We start from the raw sequence: 15,699 nt of genomic DNA, 5'->3' as shown, positions 1-15,699 counted from the left end.
GAAGGTTATCCTGCTCTTGATTAGAACTTTTACCCTATAATTGTACTGCCTTATTTTACTGAGCACGTGGGTGCAGTTCAGTAAAAAATGTTTGAATAACGCTTTAACCTTTTCTCTTTTTTGCATGGATTGTAATGATTTAACTAATCAAACAATAAAGTAATATAACTGAGGTGGAGAAATAACTACTGCTCCTAAACTCTGCTTTTTATTTTACCATATGAATATATATTAGGTACACAATGAAAAAACATTGTAAGGTGCAGTTCAGTTGTTGGCTCTGGGTATTTCGTGTTTCTGGAGAACCTACTCTATGTATCCCCACAACCAGAAGGGTCTGTCAGACACAATGGTATATTGCTTTTGGGAATCAACCATTGGAGCAATAAGTTACACATAAAAACGTTGAGAAAAATTGCTGTTTTTCCTACTCATTTCTTTTTTTTCCCCAGTTAGTTTATTTGGAAAAACTTTTAGAGATCTACACAACTTACCCCCTTGCTTAATTCTGAATTTCAGTCAAGAAAATAAAGGTCACGTTTTCCCCCACAATTACAGTGCACACGGACCTTACATAACTACTTCAGAGCCAATGGAGTTTGCAGAAACATATTCTGTAGAGCATGAAACTAATTGTCAAACTGGCTGTAAGAAGTCTTTCGCGCGATTGGTTGTATTTGGCATTGGTAATTGCTCATTGGCTCTAGGGCTCGACTTTTTTTGCATGGCCTATGATTTGCTGCCGAAGTTCTTGTCGCCTTTTCATTGGCGGTGAGGCACACGCCTAATATAAGTCCCCGCCTTCTGTCAGTGGGGCGCCACCTGCTCTCCCCATGACGTGATTGAGCGAGTCCCTTTAATAAAACCCGAGGCTGCTGCGTAGGAGCGCTTGGCCCGAGACCTTCATCTTATCCTCTTCGAGTGAGTCGAAGCCCCAGCCAGTCTGTCTTAGTGATCCTGCGACAAGTTACCGAGGCCAGAGCGAGCCGGAGTCTCCAGTTGCCTGAGTGAAGGCGATCATAGTAGGTGAGTAGACTCTTCAAGGGCACCACGCAAGTACCTTCTGTGGTACCCGCCGCTCCGTTCAGCGGGACGCGAGCCATCTTCTGGCGGTGTTCCTTCCCGCCGCTGTATGTGTTGTGAAAGTATGTTCCACGCTCGCGGGCTTAGTTCGTCAAAGCGCGGGATGGGGTGTGTTTCAGACCTCCCGAGTCGGTATGGCGGAGGCACTCAGAATATTTAAGGAGATCGGAGCTCCCCTCCCCAGGGAACTGGAGCACGTAATCGAGTGTCGCCGCCGCCGGCGGTGTCCGCGCGCTGTGCGCTCGCACAAGTGACGACGGGGGTTCCGGGTTGCGCGCGACTATCGGGTCTGAAATTCGAAAACAAGCGCAACTCCTCCTTGAAAAATGCCCGTAGCAAGTGCAGTTCATACCAAGAGCTGCTCGCATGCCGAAAACAGTTTAGCCGGCAGTGGCAATGCCAATAGGTCTGGCTTTCGGTTGATGTTTGGTTGGTAATGTGAAACGTTACAAGTAGGTATCGTGGGAATAGATATGTATTTGTGTGCAGGTGAAGAACTGTGGATTGTTATAGGTTAAAAGGTCAGGTGAGCATACATACCAACATTTTAGAAGAGGATGGTGGGAGAAATTATAAAAAACACAAAAAACGGAAATGGTGTTTCCCCTATTGACATCTTGAAGGAGAGGCAATTTTAGTCGAGAGACAGCCAGCATGAAGCCTGGTCTATTGGCATGTGTGGGTGAGATTTGCACTGTCCAGTCAGACTTAAAAATCCATGTAGGTTAATGACTGTCCTCATTCCATCGGTGCTGCCCCGAAAGTTCAAGATTAGACAGCTGGATACGTAAAATGATCACAACTGTGTGCAGGGCAAGTGCTGTTTGTGGAAGCACACACATTCTGTCCAATCAAAACATGTACACTTGGCTCTCAACTTGTGGGTTGTCCCTTGATTGTCTGGTGACAGCTGCGCTGTGCAGCTGACCATAACATGGGGATAACAACAAACATTCTCCTAAGAAACAAACACATATTTAATATATTAGAATAACCTTTGTTGTTCTCTGTAGGTGTGACTTTAGAGTGATAGACCGGTATCCAAGAAGGCCCCAATGTCAGTGGTTGATAGTAAAAGGCTCCTGATGTGATTTGTTTGTATCCCCTCATTTATGTTTTTACTTTTTAGGTCTCGCCTGAGCTATCGCGTAAGCGATGCTCTGCAAGACTTATTGTTATTGAGTGGACTCCAAAAAGTGCTGCCAGGCTAGCCTAGCGATACAGTGCATGTGTGTGGGCGCGCGCGCGCTTGACGCGTTTACTTTCACTTTGGCGGCCGCACGGCCGCTTTGAAGTTTGATCGCGATCACTTTCGCGGACGCACGGCCGCGTGTTTCAGTTAGCGCCCCTGTCACTGTGTCCTGCACTCTCTCCTACCACTTTTCCACATGCTTTGCCTCTGTCACTGTGTCCTGCACTCTCTCCTACCACTTTTCCACATGCTTTTCACTCCCCATGGCTGTTACTCTGCTTTGCTTTCAGGGCCGTTTAAGCTGCTCATGTACCGCACACATATGCATGCCATCCTCTTAAGCTCAATAAAATGAGCACTACTACGCAAGGCAATAATAACGTTTATTGTTTAAGCCGCTCATGTACCGCACACATATGCATGCCATCCTCTTAAGCTCAATAAAATGAGCACTACTACGCAAGGCAATAATAACGTTTATTTTGGGGGGCCAGTATTATACAGCGCAAACTCGACCCGAAGGTATTACACAAGGACACTTTTTTTTTTTTTCCTAAAATTTGTTAGGCAGGAAGGAGATTACGTGATTTGCCTAGATTCACAGTATGCACGCAGACACTCGAATCTGGTTCTCCAGTTCAAAAGTCGCAAGCTCTGGCCATAACGCATATATACACCACATCCCCTCTTCCGTCAATTGTTTGCATCGCCAATAAACCGAAATACTTTTATCACAATCATCATGTAGGCACAAGTGGTTTACTTTTAAACTGGTAAATATTGTGTTTGCTGAGAAGCATGCGGTGAATAACAGCATTCACACTAAAGCGTCCTGGAAAAGAATGTTTAGATTCAGCGATGCGTGCACTACTCTGTGCCCATTTATTCACAGCTAGCGATTACAAACGTATTCTATTTAGAAAGAACGGTTCGCCCACACACCACGGAACAGCTGTAAAGTCTGCCCTCACGTTAGTTTCCTTTGTCAGCTGCTGGGCTCCTCCTTAGCTTTCAGAAACTTCCCGTGTTTTCCTAGACCTAGAGGCCGCATTTCCATTAAAAGCAAAAAACGAAAAATAACTGGCCTTCGTCTGTCGTCATGTGACTTCCATTGCCCAATGGTAGGCTCGCCGGCTGTCACTCACCCGCCTCTTGGTTTCCGAGGCAACCCCAAGCTAACAACTCCAGCATGGCGACCAAGAGCAGGAGCAGTATTCAGGTACTGGCCAGCACATGTGGAACTCTAATAAAAGTTCTGCTTTGTTGAAAATTCGCCGTATCATTTGTGTTCGAGTAACAGCTCATTTTTACCAGCCGTTAGTGAGGAAGGATATTGCAACCACTTTGCTTTCTGTCTGACATTTCCTGTTGTAGCTTGCCGTAAAGTCGCCAGTTCAGTGTCGTTTCGTTCCACGTCTCGTACCATTTAAAAAAAATAATTTTTGCATCTTTTATATAGCGCGAACTCGACCTGAAGGTATTGGGGCGCTGTACATGAGCACTGTATTTACTTTACATATTCAGGCACGGGAGATTAAGTGATTTGCCCACAATCACAGGATGTGGACGCGACCCCGAGGCTCGAACCCTGGTTTCCTGTCCCAGGAACAGAGCCAGACGGGATGTTCGATGTTTACTAACCTTCTGTTATAGAGCAAGTGGGATGTACATTATGCTTATGCGGACTGTCATTTCTTAAGCCAGCGATTAACAAAACAAGCATTTGCAATGCAATAGGTCTCGCATTATAAAAGTGTGAGCAGCTGGCATTGCTAATAATAATGCAACACTAGCTATTGGCTTTGTAAATGATAGATAAATGCCATTATGTGTTCGTTTTATAAAATAGCTTAAAAAAGACATTGTCATGAACAATGCCAATAGCTTCAACTTTTGCAAATGCGAGACCTATTGCATTGCAAATGCTTGTTTCTTCTTACTTTTAAGTCAAGGGGTTTTGACATGACAGTTGTCAAAACAGCACATTGCTAATATACAAGAAATGGGCTTTGGGTCTGCCCCATTTAACTATGGGCTTTATTTGACTAGTCTCTTTCAGCCATCGGCATGAGACTTTGTCAATTGTGTCTTGGCTCAGCCCAGTGCAGTATCCATGTTCCACCTCTCCCTTTCATCTGTTTCCTTCCTCCACCATTGAAGTGCTTACATTGACCTTGTGTAATCTAATCGAGTGCTCAGTAAAAATCCCCAGTGCCAAGTTCTTGCTATACGTGAGTAGCCTTGAAAAGGTAACTCAGACCTGCCATTGCAAAATCTGCGCACAGTTTGTAACTGCCACGTCGACTTGGCCAGTCCATAACCTTCCCTTTTCTTACATGTTAAGCACCCCTAAGGTAGGCCCAAGGTACCCCTGTGGGCAGGGTGCAGTGTATGTGAAAGGTAGGACATGCCCTGTTGTGTGGACAAAATGGGGAGTTTGTTTATGTTAATGTTACTGGGTATTTGTAGAGCGCACGGCTACTCCCTGGAGTGTCCCGGCGCTAAAGAAAAGAAAGACCAGTGACACGAACACATCTGTGGAACCTCGAGGCCGCAGATCATACAAACAGCCAAGTTTTGAGCTTGTGGCAAAAACTCAGAAGATCCCCCTCCCGACGCAGATCAAGAGGTAGGTTATTCCAAAGCCCAGAGGCCACCACCTGGAAAGAGCGACCACCCAGTCGAGAGCGAAGGAACCTTGGGTTCTGTGACAGACATGAATTTGAGGACTGTAGGTTTCGGGATGGAACATAAAGCTGACATCTATTTCTCAAATATGGAGCCCCAATGTTGTGGAATGCCTTAAAGGCCAATACCAAGGCCTTAAAGATCACCCTCTTGCATACTGGAAGCCAGTGTAGGGCTCTGAGGTGTTGGGTCATATGGGTCTTGAAGTCAACCATAAGTATGGCTTTAGCCGCAGCATTCTGAACCACCTGAAGGCGGCTAATCAGATAGTCTGGCAAGCCAAGATAGAGGACGATGACATAATCAAGACGCGACAATATCAAAGCTTGCACAACTATCTTCCTATGAGAAATTGAAAGTAATGGAAGAAAATTGTGCATCATCCTCAGAAGGCCAAAACAAGTGCCAGCCACCGTCTGGGCTTGGGATTTTCATGGACATATCTTTGTCCAGTTTGACCCCTACATTTTTGACCGTGGTGGCCAAGGTAGTAGGAGGAGACATGTTAGATGGCCACCATTCATCCCCAGGGTTGCAGCCAAAGAAGATGATTTCAGTTTTCTCAGACTTACAGAGAAGTTGGTTCTGATTAAACCACCCAAATACTGTGGATAACCTCTTATAAACATAACTGCCTGGGGAATTGGGTAGGGAAATAAAGTTTAGTATGCCTGAACACAGAATCTAAAGATGCATCTTTTTGTGAAGGTGATTTTTACGTTCTGTGTCTGCAATCTACTTTTGTAAGTTTCTCCAAGGGCTTGAGGTAGAGCTTGCCCCCTGTTCAAGAAGTCTCAGGAACAGCAAAGACTTCAATCTCTTCTGCCCTCAGCACTGGGGACTGTCTGTTTTGTGCTGTAACCAAAGAAAAAGCAACCCAACGCCTTTTACGGTGCTGCTGCCGACTCCGTGTCATGAAGGCACCGCAGAGTGCAACGCCGCACGGCGACCCTGGTCGCACCGACGACGCCTGCTGATGCCGCTGCTCGCACTGCGGGCACCGCCTCGTCTCCCGACGACTGCGCTCCACACCAAAATCGACGCAGCTGCTGGCACCGTGGTTTGAGGGCACCGCTCGTAAAGTTACACGCCGTATCGCAGCTGTGGCCTGCCGGCGCTATCGACTCCAGTTCGTCAGCCGACGACAGCGCTTCAGCAACTACGACGCCACTGTTTGCACTAGACCTGCCAGCACTGCGACTAACATTGCATTCACTTTGCACTGCGACCCTGGTCTCTCCGACGCCATCTGATGCCGCCGCTGCTCGCACTGCGACCTGTGGGCACTGCACTGCTGCACTTCACACCGCAGCACCCTATTCCTGCCGATGCCGGCGCTCCAGACTTCAACAGGGAGGAGTTCGACCTGCAACGCGTGTGACTTCGAGGGCCCTGACGACTCCTGCACCGACCTCCGGAACGGACGCCTTCGGACGCCGTGCTTTCGGAAGATCAACGAGCAGGTCTTCCCGACAACGTAGCTGGCCCACGACGCCGCGGTCAGCCAGAACTGTATGGATTTGTTTGCTCACGACGCCGTGATAGCCCCGAACGGAGCTATCTACATCAAGGAACTGTTTTTCAAGCATATTGTGATAACTAAAGAATTTGTAAGTACTGTATTGTGGATTTTTATCGTTTTTGGTCTTGTTTTAAGTATATAAATATATTGGCTATTTGTCTAAACTGGTATGGTGTCCTTTTGTAGTACTTACACTGTATTACTGTTGGTTATGTGCAAATGATTTACACACTGCCTCTAAGATAGCCTGACTGCTCATGCCAAGCTACCAAGGGGGTGAGCAGGGGTTATTTTAGGAGTGTAACTCCCTTATCTTGACTAGAGTGCATCCTTCAAAACTGACACCACCACACCACCTTCTCAAATCCACAAGAAAATGGCCCGGCAGCGCCCACAACAGTAAAGAACTCTTAGCCATCATCAAGGAGTTTGCTAGGCCCAGCATGGTTTCCATGGATGTCTCTGCCCTCCCAAGAACTCTGGGACAAACTCTGCATCTACGTCCCCCACACGATCAGACTGATCTACGACAGATTCAACACTCAAGACCCTGCCACCGAACCTAACACCGCACCCGAACCTACCCCGCTCAACTGGACCCCGCTCACCATGGACGACACACCGAAAACCATGAAGAGCATCCACTCTGAAGCCCCATCAGACCCCTGTCCGTATAACTTTTTTCACAGAGCAGCCACCTCCATTGACCCCAAACTCAAGAGCACCATCAACTGCTTCATCGAGACCGCCGATGACTGGAAACACACCAAGATCAACCCCCTGCTGATAAAGCCATCTGCCGACCCAACGGACCTCAAACTTCCAACCCATCTCCCTGCTCCCCTTCCCATCAAAAGACATAGAGCAGGCCATCAATGCCTAACTCTGAGTTCATTAAAGTGAACCACATCAAGACCTTTCCCAATCCAGCTTTCAAAGCAATCGCAGCACAAAGACCACACTTCTCGCCGCCACCGACTACAACCGCACCCTCCTCGACTGGGGTGAAACGGCAGCCCTGATCCTGCTGGACCTCTCGGCTCCTTTCGATAGTCTCACACCTCACCCTAGTCACGAGACTCCACGACACTGGTATCCGCGGGAAGACCCTGGACTGGATCTACTTCTTCCTCTCTGGCTGAACTCAACGAGTCGCACTACCCCAGTTCTGCTCCAAACCTACACCGATCAACTACGGAATGCCCCTAGCAAAGGTCTTTCAAGGGCTTATCACACAAATATAGATTCCTGGGTGTTCGAAGCCCATGGCTCAGCCTTCCCTGAAATCGGAACCCAGTTAGATTTGGTTCCAGGAACTCTAGAAATCTGTATTGTTAAAACATTTTTTTTTTTTTTTTAATTTCTTTTTTAAATTGACCATGCAGACGGTCATGTAATGGACTGTTTATTGCACACTGACTGTACCTGGCTCTCATGTACTATCTCTAGCCTTCATTTACTATCCTTATCATTTTCAAACGGCTGTTGTGTATTTCTAGATGTATCTTTATTCGGATCTTTGAAAGATTGAATCCTGTCGTATTAATCCACACAGAATAGTAATTAAAGTAGGAGGAGTTGTGAGGGCCACATATTTTGTGCAATGGCAGTAGGTTCATTACATTTAGTGAAAAAGAAGACTGTTCTCTTAACAATTGTCAGTGTTTTAAAGGTGGACTACGTCAAATCCTGCTTATCTACCATTTGTGTGTTCCCATGTCCAAACCTTTGAATCGGTTGTGAATAGCCTGATGCTAAAAAAAAGTCAGTATTTAAATAGGTTAATCGAGTCATCATATTTCTACCTAGGCTGCCTATAATGGAGCTGTGTGAAAGTCGTCCTGACAGGCAACAGACCAGACCTACACAGCAAGAATTCAGAATGTTGTCTTAAGGTAATTTTCACTCTAGCTTTCTGTCTCCATGCCGCCGTTTGGTACTCTGACAAAACCTTACAAGAACGATTAATACAATTTTAGTTTACCTCCTAGGAAACATTTTCACACACGTACGTTCCTGCCTCATTTTGCATACTCATGCTGGAGGCAAGTTTTAAGTCTTGAGGGTCCACATCAAAGATGTAGAGGATAGTACATTTGAAACATACTTTAGATGTTAAATGCTGCTTTTTATCAACTTTGTATTTAAATCATACGAGGGAGAGTGCATAGGCTGCTTATAACTTTATGCAAAAGGTGTTCAACTTACCATTAAACTGAAATAGAAAAAATTATCTTTGCATATAGGCTACTATTGTGACACGTTCATTGAATTTGCCTAGATTGTATTGTAATTGCACTTTTATATAGCACTTACTACCCTCATTGAGGCAAGAACCGATCTACTCCAGGCAGCATGCTACTCCGGAACCTAATGTTAGTGGGTAATCCAGTGATTGTTGGTTATTGTGATTTAGTCATTTAAAAAAAAAAAGTTTTACTTCGTTTATTAAATTTGGGTTTATACATGTACATCAGTTTCCTCCTAAAAATACTTTTTCGACTTTATACAGTAGATCAAGTCCACTCTTGTGCAGCGAAAGGCAATACATTACCTAGCAGAAATTACATTGTGCATTTCGTTAGTCAATATTGACAGTTTGCTCATGGCCTAGTTGCAACACTTTACTTAACTATCTTTATCCCTTTAGTGTTCCAAGAGTTTTTCTATCTGCCCTTGCTGTTTATTCGTTGAACCCTAACCCGTAAAAATCTCTTCACCAACCCCAAATTTTATAAAATTTCTGTGGGCAGCCCCTAGCTTCATAGGTGACTTTTTCTGCCCCTTGTACATGCCCACGGCCTCTTGCCACTTCTTTATTTTGTATTCTATGGGATCCCCATCCCAGTGTTTTTGCCAAATCCTGTTTTGTCGCCGAAATGCAAGCACTGCGGATATAATCCCTTTTCCTTGGTAAGTCTACATCATGGAGTATTCCCATCAGGACAAACTGCGGCATCACTGGGATATTGGAGTTACTCTTGTGCTCTCAAGCTCACCATCCATGCATTTACTCCAGTGGCTTTGATGGATTAAATTAGTAGGAGTCCATGTGTCTTTAGTAGCGGGTCGGGGTGGGTCTATTTCCAGGCATCTGATTGGTGGTATTAGTTGATAAGCAAGAAGGTATTTCTAGTTTGCAGGGTCTGAATTTCAAAGGACCGATCGTGATCTTTAAGATGAAGTATGGACAATTTATAGAAATACTTTTATAGAGGCTAAGACAAAGATGCACATGACTTGCTATACGCTGTACTTTGCGAGGATGCATGCTTGAGATAGTGTAAGGAGAGGACCTTCAAAGGGAAAAAAGAATGGCGACAGTTGAACTTTTTTTTAAGTCAAGGTGAAAATTGTCATACTGAACTCTAGGAACATAGAGTAAGCTTTTGAGATAACATACACTCTGAGAATGAATGTTATTTGCATGCAGGATAGTGCTATATTAGGTGCTTTTTATAGACCATAGAATTAGGCGACTGGTCTGTCCTCTGATAGGATACTGCTAGACCTCTACTTCTGCAAAAAACAGCTGATCTAGCAGGGGTTGTAAACTTAGAGTAATGGCAGTAGGGAAGGGTTATTACTTGCCCAGGCCCAAGCAACAGACTAAAAGCAGAAGAGACCAAGCCCACGGTTGCAGCTTTATATATATATATCACACATTGCTTTTAATTTATTTTATGAAGTCACAGAATTTTAGGCAGTGTGCCAAAGCGTTTACATTTCTGCAACAACTACCTGATAATTCTTGCTTCCTATGTTAGTTTTTTTTTTTGTGTGTGTGAGCCGCTGTGCGGTCACTCAGCACGATGCATCCAGGATAAATGTTTAATCCCTTGTTCTGACTTTGAGTTTTATTATTGTTCTCTTTTGATTTTTCAGACTCCCATCATGTTAAATTGTATTTGCGCTGAAGTAATCATGCCTATATTTGCTTATTTTTATTATGTCTGTGTACTTTCATGGTTGCTTCGTCAGCCAAATAAAGTTAATCTGAAATAGGCAAATATTGAGTGAGCATGAATGAAGCAATAGCCTCTTGATAAAAGCAATGTGAGAATATACAGGGTAAATAACGCAAAGATCGAAATGATTATGCAAATACAAGAGCGGGTTTTCATCCATAAGGTTTACCTTGCAGTATCAATTACCATGACTAAAGAGGGGGGGGGTCCATTTGAATGCCCCTGGTTTAGCATTGCACTGGATTGGGGCTGAGGATACATTACCAAACCGGCCAAGTGTATTGCCTGCATTCCCGTACCTGGAGGGTTACAGACCCAAAAATAAATAGGGAGAGACGGGGCTAACTTTAGAAATACAATGAGGCCTTTTCTTTAACAAAGAGGTGCTGATTATTCCGTCAAGAGAACCATCATTTCGTGGATAGCTGGGAAGGGACTGCAGTTCCAGGTTTTCAGGGAGAGGAAGTTTCTAGGTCAGACCTGTCTTTTGTCTGTCCCTGATTGATATGAAAGAAGAAGCTTTCACTAGGGCGGTTTAATGGAGTACGATAATCAAATACTGAATCTCGAGGTGCCTGATACATTTTGTAGGCTATTTTCTGAAAGTGGGGGTCTTTCTGTCCATTGGCAAGTGGCCATACTGGGAGTCTAGTGTTGTACTGGTAGACTTGCATTCAGAATTCCTACATTTCCAGAATCTGTGATTATCTTTAATATGACATGCTGATATCAGTTTTGTTGACTAGCTCGCCTTTGTGTAACCCCTGCCCCATCTCTCCAGTATGCACAAACCCCATAGTTCACTTCCTAGGTTACTGTACCGCTCAAGGCCTGTTTGGCATCGTCTCATGTTCTATTGATGTAAATGTACTACACTATTTACCAAAATATTCTGCTGTTTATTTGCAGTGCACTACGTCCTCTTCTTGAAATGCTTATTCAGATTGGTGTTAGACTGGTTGGCACCTGGCAAGTATTTCCCCAATTTATTTTTAATCTTTTTTAGCCCCATTATCTTGAATATACGCTTTAATATGAGTGAAGAATATTTAGTGCACAAAACTTTAAAATATGTTTACTTTTTCTTTTTAAATTTAGGCAAGAGTAGCAGAGGTGATGTACATGAATCATGCTGTTCAACTTCACACCTCCAAACGGATTGCTGTTTCAAATCATTTACCCTGACATAGCAATGAAGAACTCTTGCATTATCAAAAATGTTCTTGCACCGGTTTCGGTCAAGCAACTGTACGAAGACTTGCAACAAGAGCACATACCGGTTTGTAATAATAAATCTAATAAGAGAAATGTTGTGTTGAGATGCTTTGTTGTAATTCTATGCATGTTGGGCTATTTGTATAGTGCAAACCTATCTAGGATGAAAGAAAGCACTGAACAAAGGTGAAGTCTCGGGGGGTACAATCCAAGGTCATTACATAGGATCAGGTTACAAATTAGTCCCTATAGTATATAGGAATGTCACTTGATCAGTTAAGCCTTTAGCTTGTTTCGGAATTGTAGGAGAGCAGAAGCAGTCCTGATGCCAATGGGTATGCGGTTTCATATCCTGAGGGCTTAGAAGGAGAACGCCACCCTTCTGTTTTATTTTCTTCTACCTTGTGGTCTCAGAGTCTGGCAAAGCCTTGACTCCTGGTTCTTCCCTGTCAACCTAAGGCAACTCATTTCCTGGTCAGGTAAGTTGGAGTTTTATTTTTTATATAAACTGGAACTTGTAGGTAATGTTGACCATGAGCAGGAGCCAGGGCATTTCCTTCAGTAAATGGGTGATATGGTTGCATTGATCTAGGCTAGTTCCACTTTGTTTAGTTTAGCCACTTTGTTACTGTTGAAGTCATAGCCAAAACGCTGACACATCTACCAAATAAGAACATAGATTTAGATATAGGTGTGCGTATCTATATTGATATCAAACTATAAAGAAAACTGAGATAGCCTTAATGGAGCTTATGGCCTAAAAGCTTGATGTGAAACACTTGCTAGCTGACTCCTATTCCTGTAGCCACTACAGTTAAATCGGGGCCCTTAAAGTATTCTATATATTTTTAATCTTTACAATAAATCTGTACTAAAGAAACTTGTATAAAAATAGTGTTGGGAAGGTGTCTGCATGTATGCAACATTTACACTATTAAACCAGTTCAGCACTGACTAAGACCTTCATACATCATGGAAATACAGTGATCTTCTATATAATTAATAATATTATATTTTTATATTGAGTTTCTTTTTACACTTGACTTGCCTCTTAAACGGTCCAGATCTCATCACCCTTAGTTGTGTTGCATCTTTTTTTATGTCAATGGGCGATACATCAGACTTACAGGGTGTTTAGTCCAATAAAAAAATCCAGAATGCAATTTTTAGATTGAACAAACAACTCCAAGCCACTCCTGGCCTTAAGGCTGTGCACGGTTTGCCTGTTGCAAGGAGAATCTACTTCAAAACACTCTTCTTTGCCCCCCAGGCAACCCATTGTATTGAACAAGTTTTACAGTAGTTCAAATTTGAGCTCTGCGAACAAATTTCTTTGAATGCTAAGGAAAATTTGATCAAGAATAGTATTTTTCCTAACATTCCCTCCTTGAGCAGAATCAAGTCAAGTGTAAGCTCCTTCTCAATATAATCCAGCATACTATGGAACGCTTTATTCATTAAAATAGGTATAATCATCAGCATTCTTAAATTCAGAAATATTATACAAACTTTGTTTTGCAGTATGAATCTTTTGGATGTATATACTGTTCATTCTGCCATATAGTCGTTGGGTCGACATTTGTCTGTTTTTTTTTTTGTGTGTGTTTTGGGGTGTAGAAGGCTTCATCGACCATTTGTGTTTGTTCCACCTCTATGATGTTCGACGTACACCCCGGAAGCTCCATTGCGTTGTTGCTGTGTTCAGATTCTTTTTTGAGCCTTTGGGCTTGGATGCAGCGAAGCGAGCACCAGAACAGATTGGAGAATGTGTGTTGTGTTTAAAAAAAAAAAAAAAAAAAAAAAAAAAAATAAAATTTGGTAAGGAAAACACTTTTTTTTAATGGTTTTTAAAAAACTTTTAAATTGAGGAAATCCTTCAAACACCGAGGAATACCAACAAATAATGAAGCCGATCGCCAAAGGCATTGTGTTGGGTAACCCTTCAATACCACAAGGTACTGCGTGGTACATAAAATGCATCAGGGATATTGAGCATATGCCGTCCAGGTTCTGCCCAAGATACCATCACAAGTTAGCGCAGAAGGATCACCACCAGGTCTGCAACTTGTGTCTTCCCAGAGACCACGTGTTGCAGGGCTGTGATGCCTGCTTTGAGTTTCAGCCAAAGATCCGTAAGGCAGAGGTGGAAACACTGTGCTGTGGCGCAGATGCAGAAAAATACCCCTAGGGCAGAGGTCACCTACAGCAATAATGACTCTCAAATGGCGCAACAACAGGACTCCAACGCCAAGATGATAAACGCTGAGAAGGGGAAGGTGTTGAGGAAACTGTTGCAGAAAACATAAGTAACACCTGGCTGAAGTAGGTCTTGGATGTTTTGGACACCGCAGTCCGACTATGCTTGGGAACCACCCTCTGGAGTGTCTGGTTCAAAGCAGAAGGTGCAGGCAGCTCTCTATAGTGACATTCACAAGAGTAACTCTTTGGAACAGCTGTGGATGCCTCCCTCAGGAGAGTGAAAAAAGATTGTGACGCTGCAAGATTAGTGGGTTCCCTACATTCCAAGGGTAATTCGTGGAAGGAATAATGTCCAGAGGACGCTCCCAGCCAATTACATCACATCATCTCCGACAAATGGATAATTGACGTTCTGCAACACTGATATTGCATAGAACTGTTGAAACATCACCCAACTTAAAACAAAGGGCGAAAACTCTGATACCGTGCACCTTTTTTTATTTTTCTTAAATTAATTTTATTTTTTTTAAAAAAGGAAGTGGAGGGTCTGCCACTAAATAAGGCTATGGAAAAGTACCAAGTCAAAGCGGTTGGAGTGCTCTGTGGATACAGGGACCAAGTATACTTGCTAGTATCCAAGCAAATCTGCCATTCAAGCCCATCCTGGACCACAGGGCCCTCAATACGCCCATCAGAACACATGAGTTCCACATGACTATACTGCAGGAGGTCATCCTGCTCTTCAAAAAAAGAGGACTCCAAGACTGGACTTTAAGAATGCATACCTGTAAGTGCCAATGAACAAATGACACAACCAGTTTCTTAGGTTTGTAGTAGACACTGCCCATTTACTAGTTCAAATCGCTGCGCTTTGGGATAAAATCGGCACCCTTGGTCTTCATATAATGCCTGGCTGCCGTAGCGGCTCACCTGTTAAAGTGGATCCACGTCTATCCCTGCCTGGATGATTAGCTCATAAAGGCAGTCATACCAGCAGTGCAAGGAAAAAAACACGGTGATGTAAATACTGCAGAAATTGTGATTCTCTATCAAAGTTGTCCACCCAATCGGAGAGACCTCAATATCATCTTAGCGGTCATATTGTACTCACAACAGAAAAAAGCCTTTCCAATACAGAAGAGAGTACAAGTAGTGATGGAACAAGTCTGCCTGTAGCAGAAGGGGTGAGCTTTAACAGCGGGGAAACTCATAGGCATGATGGTGTCATGCATAATATTGATACTGAACCTCGGGCTCCACATGAGACTGTCCCAGGAATGGCTGTAGAAATGCTGGTAACGAGCAACTGGAAGTTGAGAGAATATAGTGGTTGTAACAGAAAAGGTACACAAGGAAATGCAATGGTGGAATAGCAAATCCACCACACTAACCAGACCTTTTGAGGCAACCAACTCCCTCTGTGACCATTACAATGGATGCATCCCACACAGGGTGGGGGGCGAACATGAACAGACTGAACGTCCGGGGAATGGGGAGCTCCGGAGACTCAATCAAACACAACTGTCCTGGAACTCAGGACCTTGTTCCTTGCCTTTCAATCACAAGTCCGGGGGAAGGTGGTACATATCTAAACGGGTAACACTACCATAGTCTACCTCAACAAATGGGAGGATGCGGCTAAAATAGCACAAACTAACCACCCTAGCAAAAGAGATATTGATATGGACATTACAAAGGAACAGGAAGTTGAGAGCACAGAAGCACGCCGACTAAGCAGAAATTACACCATGTCCCCTGAATGAGAACTGAACCTTCAAGTGCTATGGCGGATCTTCAATAAGTATGAAACCCCACAGTGAGACTTGTTCGCA

The 15,699-nt window shown here is 43.8% G+C and overlaps 1 protein-coding gene across 1 annotated transcript in view; it reads left to right on the top strand.

The window, feature by feature from the left end:
- Positions 1-799: 799 nt before the first annotated feature.
- Positions 800-15,699, top strand: part of LOC146816492 (uncharacterized) — a 401,972-nt gene continuing 387,072 nt past the window's right edge. The window contains exons 1-4 of the mRNA XM_085609516.1: positions 800-1,026; positions 8,295-8,380; positions 11,363-11,422; positions 11,552-11,732. Coding sequence (XP_085465642.1) covers positions 11,583-11,732 — 150 coding nt within the window. The 5' untranslated portion in view covers positions 800-1,026; positions 8,295-8,380; positions 11,363-11,422; positions 11,552-11,582. The remainder of the gene's footprint in view (positions 1,027-8,294; positions 8,381-11,362; positions 11,423-11,551; positions 11,733-15,699) is intronic.

The sequence above is a fragment of the Triturus cristatus genome, chromosome 6, assembly GCF_964204655.1.
Source record: "Triturus cristatus chromosome 6, aTriCri1.1, whole genome shotgun sequence".
NCBI classification, from domain to species: Eukaryota; Metazoa; Chordata; class Amphibia; order Caudata; family Salamandridae; genus Triturus; species Triturus cristatus.
This window is presented reverse-complemented; position numbering and strand designations above follow the sequence as displayed.